This window comes from Macaca mulatta, chromosome 6 (genome assembly GCF_049350105.2).
Source record: "Macaca mulatta isolate MMU2019108-1 chromosome 6, T2T-MMU8v2.0, whole genome shotgun sequence".
Classification (NCBI taxonomy): Eukaryota; Metazoa; Chordata; class Mammalia; order Primates; family Cercopithecidae; genus Macaca; species Macaca mulatta.
The window spans coordinates 162,868,380-162,881,693 of NC_133411.1; the positions used below are offsets into that span (position 1 = coordinate 162,868,380).

General features: G+C 39.4%; 1 protein-coding gene across 10 annotated transcripts in view; it reads right to left on the reverse strand.

Moving 5' to 3' along the window:
- Positions 1 to 13,314, reverse strand: part of FAM114A2 (family with sequence similarity 114 member A2) — a 51,957-nt gene that overhangs the window by 13,936 nt on the left and 24,707 nt on the right. For all 10 annotated transcript variants that reach the window (XM_015141297.3, XM_015141300.3, XM_015141296.3 and 7 more), the window contains one exon: positions 6,975 to 7,054. In XM_015141297.3, the coding sequence (XP_014996783.1) occupies positions 6,975 to 7,054 (80 nt within the window). The remainder of the gene's footprint in view (positions 1 to 6,974; positions 7,055 to 13,314) is intronic.

Here is a 13,314-nt window from a genome sequence, read left to right on the forward strand (position 1 = left end):
CCTACCCCCAAATTTTTCAACCTCTTTCATTTCCCAAAGTTTCAGAATTGCCACCATGTACCAGTCACCTGAGCCAAAATACAGGGGCCATCTTAAATTTTTTTCCTCTCCAATCAATCACCAAGATGGTCTGATTTTATCCAAGTCCCTTGTCATCCTCTTCCTTCCCGTCTTCCTCCTCCCTATTACCACTTCTTGAGTTCAGAGCCACTTCATGACTGGTCTCCCTGCTTCTGATCTGTTTATCTTAAATCTATCTTCCATAATGCTACCAGTGATCGGTCTTAAGCCCAGGGCTGACCATTCCTCTTTCCTTCAATGGCTCCTCATCAACTAGATCATGCTCTTTACATGATGTAACAAGTCTCCATGACCTAGACCCTACCTATTTTTCCAGCCTCATCTCTTAACAGGTTCCACTTTATGTTTGGTAAGAATGACCTCTACTGTACTTGTTCTTTCAATCCTCTACCCAGATATCATCTCTTTCAAGTAACTTAAATTTAGTACTTAACCAAATATAGTAGAGTTATCTGTTTCCTAACTAAACTATGTATTATAGGATAGCTAGAGTGTGTTTTATTTGGCTTTGCATACCCAGTGTTCAGAACACTGTGAAGAACATCTACTGTTTTGGATATAGATATGACCAGCATCCATATCTCCTTTCTTTTGGTGGCAGGTTCTAGATTCTCCTTAGTTCATGTGATCTGCATGGAGCTGCTTCCATCTTTTGGCTCCAAAAGTTGGCTAACCATTCAGATTTAGCTACTGAGAATATTAACACCTGTGTCCACAGAGTAAGTGGTTCACAGATTAAAAAGTAACCCAAGCCAGATCAATGGACATCAGTCCCAGGACATCTGGTAAAATTATCAACAAAAAGAAGTGTTCTTTTAGTTGGAGTTACTGAAATGGAAAAAAGTCACCCACCCTAAAGCTGCCAATGGTCATTTTACCACCATATGGAAAAGCTTCCCTAAGAATGAAGCCAAAACAAAAGGAAGCAAGCCAAAACACACAGATAGGGATAGAGACAGGTTCCTGAATAGAGGATGCCTGAAGCCAGTTCTCTTCCTTGATTTTCTGTTTTCTTGAGCTACTGAATTCCCCTCTTTTAAATTAGTTTGTTATTTTTTTAAGTTTCTTAACTTGAGTTTCTGTCATTTGCAAGTGAGAGAGTCCTGGTTTCTCAGAAACTGTTTATTACCATCTACTTTATTAACTTTAAATACACAGAATGTGTTCAAAGCTGTCATGAGAGTAAGAGGAATCCAGAGAAGACTTTGAGAATGATTCTAAATGAGAAACACAGGTTTTATTACATGCACAGTACTGGAGTTAGACCTTGAAGGATCAGTAAGTGGGGCTACACCCAAGGCCACCTGAATGAGCTAAAGCAGACTTGTGTTCCCAGAATTTCACTGTAGGGTTCCTTCCCTACATTCTCCCACAAAAACATTCAGGAAGAATCTAGCTCTGATCTATACCTTCCCATTAATTAAGCATTAACCTCTCAAATTCAAAACACCAAATAGCATGAACTATATAAAGGCTTGGAAACAGAAAAATGCAAAGTGTTTAGGCAAACTGTGAGATATCTAGCAAGACCAAAATATAGGATACAGGCATTTTACTCATTCATTCACTTATTGCAAATATATACTAACACTGTGCCAGTGCTAGGGACTCAATGGTGAATAATACAATCTAGGAGCCTGCTCTTCTCCCTCCTAATAAGGCAATTAACAAGCAAACAAATACATACATAAAGAAAATAAAAAGGAGTAATGATGAGTGTGGGTAGAAGGTGGCTTGAGTTTGGGTGGTCAGAAAGGGTCTCTGAAAAGTTATGTTTCAGCTGAAATCTGAAGGAATTGGCCATACAAATATTTAGGCAACAAGAGTTGTAAGCACAGGGAAATGAGCGTGGTACACCTGAGAAACAGAACAAAGGCCAGTAAGGAAGAATATAGAGGATGGGGAGTGTGACAGAAAATTAGGTTGGAGTAGTGAGATTTATAGAAGAGAACAGTGAGAGATGAGGCTGGAAAGAATCCTAACAGTTGACTAATAATACAAACAATATGTTAAATTATTTACAATATCTTTGAAGAGACAAAATGAGTAAAAAACGAAGGATTAATTTATCTGAGATTAAAAAAGAAAGAAAAATGGAAAGTGATAGACCACATAAAAGAAAAAATTGATACGATAAATTTAATATACTTGAGGGAGTTTTTTTGAGATAGAGTTTCACTCTGTTGCCCAGGCTACAGGGAAGTGGCATGATCTCAGCCCACTGCAACCTCTGCCTCCCAGGTTCAAGCTCAGCCTCCCGAGTAGCTGGGATTATGGGCACCTGCCACTGCGCCTGACTAATTTTTGTAGTTTTAGTAGAGATGGGGTTTCACCATCTTGGCCAGGCTGGTCTTGAACTCCTGACTTCGTGATCTACCCATCGGCCTCCCAAAGTGCTGGGATTACAGGTGTGAGCCACTGCCCCTGGCCAGGAGATATTTTAGTAGGCATAGAGCTTACCCAAAGTGACCTCTCTTGTAATAAATATATTAAGTGAAATCATCACGAACTATTGTGCCAACTCAAGGTAATTTATTATCCTTTTCCAAAATTATTAATGTCATCCACGCCCACAATTCAGTCTGGAACTTTCCAGTTGTTGAGATCTGCAGATCTCAAAAGGTACCTTTGAACTTGGCTTCTCCAAAAGCTTATTTATTTCCAACAGAAAAATAACGAGGCCTAGAGAAGAAAATGAATTTGTCCAAGGCCATACCACATGTGAGTATCAGAACAAGAATCAGAATCATAGAATCATATTCCCAGACTCCTAATTCAGTGCTCTTTCCCCTACATCACAGCCTGCCATATAAATCTTTTGAGGGTCAATGGTTAAGGCCTTGATCCTTAATCAATCTACATCTTAAGTCTCAATGCCTAAAATTTAAACAATCTGAAGACTGCTTTCAGAGAATGGCTAGAACTGCCAGATAGATAAGGAGTTACTGGTCTTCCAAAAATTATTATTAATGTGATCTCTCATTAAGCATGTAAACTATGTCTTTCTCATGATTATTTCCCTAGCACCTAGCAAATTACTAAGCACAATAAAGGTTTATTGAACATATATGTATATTTATTGAACAGCTACATGTAGAGGACATCGGGCTATCTTCTGTGGAGCCATCAACAGTGAGCATTTATTTACTATAAGCCAGGCAGTTTGTAAGAGCTTTGTGTGTGTGAACACATTTAAACCTCACAGGAACTCTACATTATTATTACTCACCACACAGAGAAAAAAATGAGGCTCACAGAGGTCAAGCAACTTGCTAAAGGTCACACAGAAAGTAATAGGTAGTAGAGCTGGAATTTTAAGGAATAGGTATGTACAGATCCTGCCTTTGAGAAATTTAAGCTTCAGGATAGGAGGTAAGATATACATATTTTTTAAAAACTGTGATAAATGTATAAAAATACTTATGCACAAGGCTAAGTGAAAAAGGCAGAGTGCTAAAGAACAAATACAGTATGTTGACTTTTCCATCAGAGGAGATAAGAAAATATATCTGCTTATCTTTACAAAAAGAAACTCGGGAAAGATAAGCCAAAAACAAGAAAGATGAATACCTACAAAAACAGGAGAACAGAGTGGAAGGGAAGTGGGAGGGAGAGACCTGAGTATATTTTTTATGCAGTTTGATTTTTGGAAGCGTGTTAATACCCTACATATTCAAAAACAAAATTAACACATAGGCAGCAAATAAAACAATTTTTTGTAGGTTACTTTTATAGTACAGATTAAGTATCACTTATACAAAAATCCAAAATTCTCCAAAATTTGAAATTTTTTAAGTGTCAATATGATGCCACAAGTGAAAAATTCCACCCCTGACCTCATGTGATGGGTTGCAGTCAAAATGAATCCAAAATTTTGTTTCATGCACAATTTTTTTTTTTCTTTTTTTTAAGACAGAGTCTCATTCTGTCACCCAGGCTGGAGTACAGTAGTGCGATTTTGGCTCACTGCAAGCTCCGTCTCCCGGGTTCATGCTATTCTCCTGCCTCAGCCTCCTGAGTAGCTGGGACTACAGGCACCCACCACCACGCCTGGCTTGGCTAATTTTCTGTATTTTTAGTAGAGATGGGGTTCCACCGTGTTAGCCAAGATGGTCTCGATCTCCTGACTTCGTGATTCGCCTGCCTCGGCTTCCCAAAGTCCTGGGATCACAGGCGTAAGATACTGCGCCCGGCCTCCATGCACAAAATTTTTAAAAATATTGTATAAAATTATCTTCAGGCTATGTGTATAAGGTATACATGAATATAAATAAATTCTGTGTTCAGACTTAGATTGCATCCTCAAGATACAGCACTGTGTGTGTGTGTGTGTGTGTGTGTGTGTGTGTGTGCGCGCAAATATTCCAAAATCCAAACAAAAATCTGAAATCTGAAACAGTTCTCTATTCCAAGCATTTTGGATAAGGGATACTCTATAGTATAGGCAAAGCAATAAAACCATTTCAGACACATCTCATAATTAAGGAAATGTGGTAATATTGTTGGGAGACAAGGTTCCTACTGTAGAAGAGAGATACAAATGTGTAACAGGGAAAGGCAAGGAAAAACCCTGTAGGGATGGATTAAAATTGGAGTTATACTATGTGTGAAATCATGATTTCTAAAACACATATAGGTGTACATGTGCACATATGTATCTACATACATAACACATATAGGTGTATACGTACCTGAGTATATTTTCTAGCTCTGCTGACAGCCTAGAATCAGAGTCACGCCAGTGGCGATGAGTACACTTAGTACTCAGGTCTTGGTTTATGAAACCAAAAATCAATGAATCATGCTTTCGCAAAGAAATTTCTGGTTGTGGGGCTGGGGCACAGAAGGTATTAAGACATAAGAATATCTTGTTATGCCAGAAAGTAAGGAAGCACCCCAAAATGATGGAGGCATGCCACCTAGGAGCCAGCTTGAAAGACAAATCTGAACATCAAAATATTAAGGACAGTGATGAATTACAAGCCAATGGGGAAAAAGCAGAACTCCATGACAACAAATAAAAAATACTGACAACAAATAAAAAAAGAATGAACAAAATAGGGGAGAAAGGAGAGCTCATGACTATACTGGAACGCTTAAAGCCAACTGGTAAATCTTCACACTAGATATTGGTGCAAGAATCATAAATAGATGCTAGATTTAGGAGAGAAATTATGATGAGTAGCAGGATATTTGTATGGTCTTACAGTATCTCCTCACAGAACGTTTATTAGCAAGATAGGTAAATAAACTGTAGCTCTACAGAAAGAAATCAGACAACACATCACCAATAAGGGGTAAATGAATATCATGTACTTTTAGATGTGATACCCTGGGCAGGACACACCATCACTTACAGAGTATTTTGGCCAGGAATGTATAAACTGACATTAATCATGAGAAAGCATCAGACAAACTCCAAAACTTGTTTTTCAAAAACACCAGTGTCATAAAAGACAAAGAAAGGCTGAAGAACTGTTCTAGATTAAAGGAAACTAAAAGTACATGGCAGCTAAATTTGTGATCATGTACTGGCTCCAGTGGTGAAGGAAAAAGTTTGATATTATTGGACGTTATTGGGTCAACTGATGTAACTGAAATACGGAAAACAGATTACAACAAATTAGTACAACAAAAGTACTAATGTTAAATTTACTGAAGTTGATAGCTATACTGTGGTTATGTAAGGGAATATCCCTATCCTTAGCAGACACATATTGAAAAATTTAGAAGAGCAATAATGTTCACAATTTACTCTCAAATAGTTACAAAAATAATATGTGTTTATCTACATGTGTATACGTGTATTTATACACACAGAGAGAAAGAACATATGTGAAAGCACAAATGTTTAAGCAAATGAGGTAAATATTAAGAGTATTGGATTTGCATAAAAGGTATACAAATATTGTTTGTGCTACTCTTGTAACTTTTCTCTAAGTTTGATATTATTTCCAAAATAAAAAGCACTATAATACAAGATCAAAAGTGCTGTAGTAAAGTGTTACAGTAGAGGTAAGGGAGATGAGCTGCCTGGGGATGATCTAAAAAAGCTTTCTCAGAGAATACACCTTTTTCGATGGGCATAGGAGAGTGGGATAACACACCAAACATCATATTCCTTGCCCTGAGGGATGGAGACAAGGTGACTGGGTTGACTATGCAATAGCTCTCACCTCTCCCTGGCCAGGAAACAATGTGCACCTGCAGCTGACTGGTCTTGAAATGCTTCTCAAGATTGGTAGAGGTGGGTAAAGAGGTAGCAAGCAGTCCATGACCCAGTGAACAGTGTCCCATGAGCAGGCACTGGCTTATATTTGCCACAGAACCTCCCTACCCACTCTAAGCTTTGATTAAAGTCTCTCCACATTTCAGATATAAGAAAATAGTTCCAGAATCAGCACCAAAAATAAAGGCCTTGGTCATAATACTCTCTCACTTCCATACGCCAAATAGTCATTATCTGAGTTACTGGGCTCTGGGTAATGACAACCTCTAATCCCTATGGGCAAGGCCACATATTATTTCTAAATCATTCAGACCCCTGAGAACAGTGAGTCCTCAACAGAGGCTCACCCACTGGAATCATGAGGCTGGTCAGCACTGCCAACTTTTAATGACCAACATTGTAGCCTAAATTAAGCTTTCAGATAAGCAAAGCATCCCAACTGAAAACAGGTGAAGATGGGACACGTGTTGGAGGGCCGATGTGGGTTCAACACACTGACTTAGAGGAGCAGAAGGCAAGTAGATGCAGAACCCAATTCTGGGTATAACGAGAATACACCCTCGATTTTGGTGACACCTCTGCCAGGAATTTATAATCTTATAGTCTTTATCCACTACATTCTTACAAGTAAAATAATGAAAATCACCAAGAAGCGATAACTTACCCTGGCAAGTTTCTCTGGTTTGGAGGAAACGTGCAGCTGGGAAAACAGCTCTGTTATGTCCTTGGTAAAATCTTCATCCCCTAAAAAACCAAGTCCCATATAAAACACTCCAGAAAGACTGCTGAGGATCATGAGGTGGCAGGCAAGGAGGAAGAGGAGAGGAGTGGTAATAGCAGTAGCAGTAGTAGTAATAACAATAGTAGCAGCAGTAATGTACATGAGCATGGTGCTTTAGTGCTTATAGTATCCTTTTATGTGTATTATATCAATAAATGCTTCAAGGGGCTTGAGAGAAAAGTGACATTATTCCACGTTAGAGATGAAGTGATTAAGGCCTGAAGACATTAAGTGACTTCCCCAAGATTGCATAGCAAAGATTAGTGGTCAAACCTTAGTCTTCCTACTCCAAGTCCAAATCCTGTGCTGTGCTTTTTGCATTATATCCAGAGCATGAATATAGAAATGGTGACAGCATAGACTAAGCAAGTACTGTGCATGCACTTCCAAGAAAGTGGAATTTAAGTTGGGACATCAAACTTGAGTACAAGTTAGCCAGGAGAATAGGAAGAGTTTCAGGCAGAGAAACAAATGCAAAGAGCCAAAGGTGAAAGAAAGTATGCCAAAGAGTTTAATATGATTGAGAGTATCTAATGTAAGGGGGAGAAGTGGTAAGCTTTCTAGAAAGGTAAGATCCAGATAATAAAGGCCATATAATCGATGGTGAAGAATTCAAACTTTATAATGAGGAAGTGAGGAACCACTGAATGGTTTTAAGCAGAAACAGAATCACATTTAAATTTTAGAAAGATCACTTTGATGGCTGGGTGGAGAATGGATTAGAAGGGGGAAAAGAAGGGAGGCAGGCTGAGGCAATAATGCAGGATCCAGGTAAGAGAAAATGGTGGATAAGAAGAAAAGAGGATCAATCATTACGCATCCATCATAATTAAAAATAAAAAGAAGAGAAGCAAAGGGGATTCCAGAACGTTGGAAGGATGGTAAGGAAGCTGTTGGAGTTAGTCTTGTGAAAGATGATGGAGAACCAGGAACACTTACAAAGAAACAAACAAGCAAATGGGTGACTCAAAATCAAAAAGCAATTAGCAAATCCAAACAAACAGTGGGAAATGCTCTCTTTCCCTCTCCACTCATCTGAATCCTATACACTCCCTGCTTTGTGGTCCAGCCCAAGGCTTCTCTGCAACATGGAATGCAGAAGAGAACTCTTGTACATAGAAATCTTCTAGCAATCTACTTACAGTCTATAGAATATTTCTTAATTCACTATAGTTTGCCAGGGCAAATCATTACTGCTTCATACTCAGCATCTTGCTTAATATTCCCAGGAATAAAAAAGTGTATCTTGGCTCTTCTCTCTCCATCCACTATCCTTTTGTCCTTCTTTCTTGGTATTTAAGGCAGAGAATTAAATGATTTCGTGATCTCAGGTATAATAAGGTTTGGGAAAAGCTGATCTCACTAACTGACACAACTCTTCCTACATAACACATTTAAACAACTGCTAATAACATTCTACTATTTAGGCAGACATTTTGTTTTCTCAAATAATTTGTAATTTGGATACAAGGGATGAATCTGAATCCATAGTGGGATGCATATACCCAAACGGGTTCACAAAATAATTCAATGGAGAACAGGAAAAAAAATGGACTTTTTATTTATAGAAATTTATCTCTATCTACTAAAAATTCTATTTTAGGGTATATTTTAGAATGTAAATTACAATTATGGTAGTACATATAATTTATATAAATTAAATTTATATAAATCTTCCAAGCAGGAAGACTCCTTCTGAAAAAAGGAATCAGGTATATATGGTAGAGGGGCAAGAGCCCAGGATGCTGATGGAAAATGAAGATAACCAACATCATCACTGGTTCTATGGTATTCTCTACCCTCTGAAAATCACCACTTTTTAAAAAAACAGCTTCATAGAGACAAAATTAAATACTAAGGTCACTATTGCATTCTCAACCAAAATCACTGGGAAAGGCTGGGGCACAGTGAGTGGTGGGGGGAATCCAGTGCTATCTTTTCAGAGTTCTGATCTCTGGAGAACACGTAAGAAAAAAAAAAATCACAGACACAAAACCATCTGTTTAGAAAACTGCTTGAAGTTCTCTGAATGGTATTTAAAGACTGGGATTTCTGATTACTATGGAAAGCCAGATGTTGAGTAAATTGAACAAATACTGTTAATGGCACTACAAACAAATAACTTAAGTTTATAAATAACTGAGGATTGTCATGTAGGGCTTGATTAGGAAATTAGGAACAATGGAGCAACTTACGAAAATCAAAATTAATTTATCGGTTTCCTGCTAAGACTTTTAAAATGCATATTTTTACCTATTTATTTATGCCCTTCTAATAATGAAAATAATAGCCACATTTGTTGAGTGCTTACTATGTGCCACATATTAAATACAGTATTTCATTTAATCCTTGTAACTTGAGAGGAATTAGCATACTCTTCTTACAGGTGAGGAAACAGAAGCTCAATGTTAAGTAACTTCCCAAAGTCACATGGCTTAGTAAATGACAGATCTTGATTTTGAATCCAAGTCTAATTCCAAAACCCATCCTTTTATTCACCATGCTATACTGCCTTCTCAGTATCTCAAGGCAGCTTTAGAAACTTATATTCAAGAACCGTTTTCCAATGAGGACAAGTACCTTTACATAGAATAAGGTATCATTTAGCAAGATGCTATATAGCCAGCCAGTTTGACTTCTTAGTTAGGACACAATGCAGAACACAAATGGAAACAAAAAAGAAAAAGCCCTGAAAGTAGGAGAGATCACGGCAGAAAGGAGGCAGGAATAGACTGCAGCTCCCACTCGGATGGACAGAGCAGCACATGGAGGCTCACATTGTAAACTTCTGCTCCAGAATGACAGCAGGAACACATTAGAAAGCCAAGAGAACCCATATACCCTCTGAAGGAAGTGGATTGCTCCTGCAGGACCCGGGAGACCTCCCAAATACTGTGAGTGCCCAAACAGTGTGGAAGTGGGAAAGGGAGATCATCTGTCCCAGAACACACACCCCATTAGGGAACCTGAAGGTCTAGATTACGGGAAACAAATCTGACCTCATTGGAGCTGAGTCAACTTAGAGAGCCAAGTGAAATACAGGGGTAGAGGAAGCAGTAGGAAAACCCCTGTGGGATCGCTGGGTTCTCTAGCAAGCAATTTCCACCTTGCCTCACAGGGGTTCTTGGGGAGGAAAGGCAGAGGCAGTGGGAAAAGGCCACAGGGAGAAGGAAACCTCCAGTTGAACTTTGTAACAATTTGAACTGATGGAGAACTCCCCTTAACAGAACTCAGGAGAGGGCATGAATCCAGTGTGTGGACTCCACAGGCAGGGGAAGACGGAAAGCCCTACTTGCTTTCACAGCTGGGAGGTGGGTAGTCTGGGGCAAGTTCTCAGCCCTGCTTGCCCACTGCCTGGAAATGGACTCAGTGTGGTTGGGGGGTGGGCACAGTGGGAGTGAGACCAGCCCTTTGGGTTGCATGTGAGCTGGGTGAGGCCTGTGACTGCTGGCTTTCCCCCACTTCCCTGACAACCTGCATGACACAGCAGAGGCAGCCATAATCCTCCTAGGAACATAACTCCATTGACCTGGGAACCTCATTCCCATTCCCCACAGCAGCCACAGCAAGACCTGCCCAAGGAGAGTCTGAGCCCAACCCTGCCCTTCCCAACCTGATCTGAAGACAAAGAATATATACTCTTGGGATTTCTAGGGCCCTGCTCACTGCCTGTTCTTCTCCATACTACCACAGCTGATGCTCTCTTGAAAGTGCCACCTCCTGGCAGGAGGCCAACCAGAATAAAAATAGTGCATTAAGCAACCAAAGCCAAGGATGCTCACAGAGTCCACATCACCCCCCTGCCACCTCCACCAGAACAGGTGCTGGTATCCACAGCTGAGAGACCCACACAGATGGTTCACAAGACTTTGTGCAGACAACCACCAGTACCAGACTGGAGCCTGGGAGACTTGCTGGATGGCTAGATCCAGAAGAGAGATAACAATCACTACAGCTCAGCTCTCAGGAAGTAACATCCCTATGAAAAGGGGGAAGAGTGCTACGTCAAGCAAATACCCCGTGGGACAAAAGAATCTGAACACCCTTGTGCCTTAGACCTTTCCTCTGACACAGCCTACCCAAATGAGAAGGAACCAGAAAACCAACTCTGGGAATATAACAAAACAAGGTTCTTTAACACTCCCAAAAATCACACTAGTTCACCAGCAATGGATCCAAACCAAGAAGAAATCCCTGATTCAACTGAAAAAGAATTTAGAAGGTTAGTTATCAGGCTAATTAAGGAGGCACCAGAGAAAGGAAAAGCCCAATTTAAGGAAATCAAAAAAATGATATGAGAAGTGACGAGAGAAATAGACAATGAAATAGATAGCATAAATAAAAAACAACCAAAACTACAGGAAACAATGGATGCACTTACAGAAATGCAAAATGCTATAGAAAGTCTCAACAATAGAATTGAACAAGCAGAAGAAAGAACTTCAGAGCTTATAGACAAGGTCTTCAAATTAACCCATTCCAACAAAGACAAAAGAAAAAGAATAAGAAAATATGAACAAAGCATCCAAGAAGTCTGGGATTATGTTAAATGACCAAACCTAAGAATAATCAGCATTCCTGAAGAAGAGAAATGTAAAAGTTTGGAAAACGCATTTGGAAATCGAGGAAATTTCGAGGAAAACTTCCCCAGCCTTGTTAGAGACTTAGGCATCCAATACAAGAAGCTCAAATTTCATCTGGGAAATTCATCACAAAAAGACTATTGCCTAGGCACATTGTAATCCGGTTATCGGAAGTTAAGACAAGGGAAAGAATCTCAAGAGCTGTGAGACAAAAGCACCAGGTAACCTATAAAGAAAAACCTATCAGATTAACAGCAGATTTCTCAGCAAAAACCCTACAAGCTAGAAGGGATTGGAGCCCTATCTTCAGCCTCCTCAAACAAAATAATTATCAGCCAAGAATTTTGTATCCAGTGAAACTAAGCTTCATAAACGAAGGAAAGATAGTCTTTTTCAAACAAACAAATGCTGAGAGAATTTGCCACTACCAAGCCAGCAGTACAAGAACTGCTAAAAGGAGCTCTAAATCTTGAAACAAATCCTGGAAACACATCAAAACAGAACTTATGTAAAACATAAATCTCGTGACCTATAAAACAAAAATACAATTAAAAAAAAAAAGATGTACAGGCAACACAGCACAATGAATGGAATGGTGCCTCACATCTCAATACTAATGTTGAATGTAAATGGCCTAAATGCTCCACTTAAAAGACACAGAATTGCAGAAAGGAGAACTCACCAACCATCTGCTGCCTTCAAGAGATTCACCTAACGCATAAGGACTTACACAAGCTTAAGGTAAAGGGTTGGAAAGATATTCCATGCAAATGGACACCAAAAGCAATCAGAGGTGGCTATTCTTGTATCAGACAAAACAAACTTTAAAGCATCAGCAGTTAAAAAAGACAAAGAGGTACATCATATAATGGTAAAAGGCAGTGCCCAGCAGGAACATATCACAATCCTAAACATATATGCACCTAACACTGGAGGTCCCAAATTTATAAAACAATTGCCAACAGACCTAAGAAATGAGATAGACAGGCTGGGGGCAGTGGCTCATGCCTGTAATCCCAGCATTTTGGGAGGCCGAGGCAGGCGGATCACCTGAGGTCAGGAGTTCGAGACCAGCCTGACCAACATGGAGAAACCCCATCTCTACTAAAAATACAAAATTAGCCAGGCGTGGTGGCACATGCCTGTAATCCCAGCTACTCAGGAGGCTGAGGCAGAAGAATCGCTTGAACCTGGGAGGCGGAGGTTGGGGTGAGCCAAGACTGCACCATTGCACTCCAGCCTGGGCAACAGGAGCAAAACTCTGTCTCAAAAATAAATAAAATAAAAATGAGATAGATAGCAACACAATAATAGTGGGGGACTTTAATACCACACTGACAGCACCTGACAGGTCATCAAGACAGACAACAAAGAAACAATGGATTTAAACTATACCCTGGAACAAATTGACGTAATAGATATATACAGAACATTCTACCCAACAACTGCTGAATATACATTCTATTCAACAGTGCATGGAACTTTCTCCAAGACAGACCACAAAAGGGGTCTCTATATATTAAAAAAATTGAAATTATATCATGTACTCTCTCAGATCACAGTGTGAATAAAACTAGAAATCAACTCTTCAAAACCATGCGAATACATGGAAATTAAATAACCTGCTCCTGAATGATCAC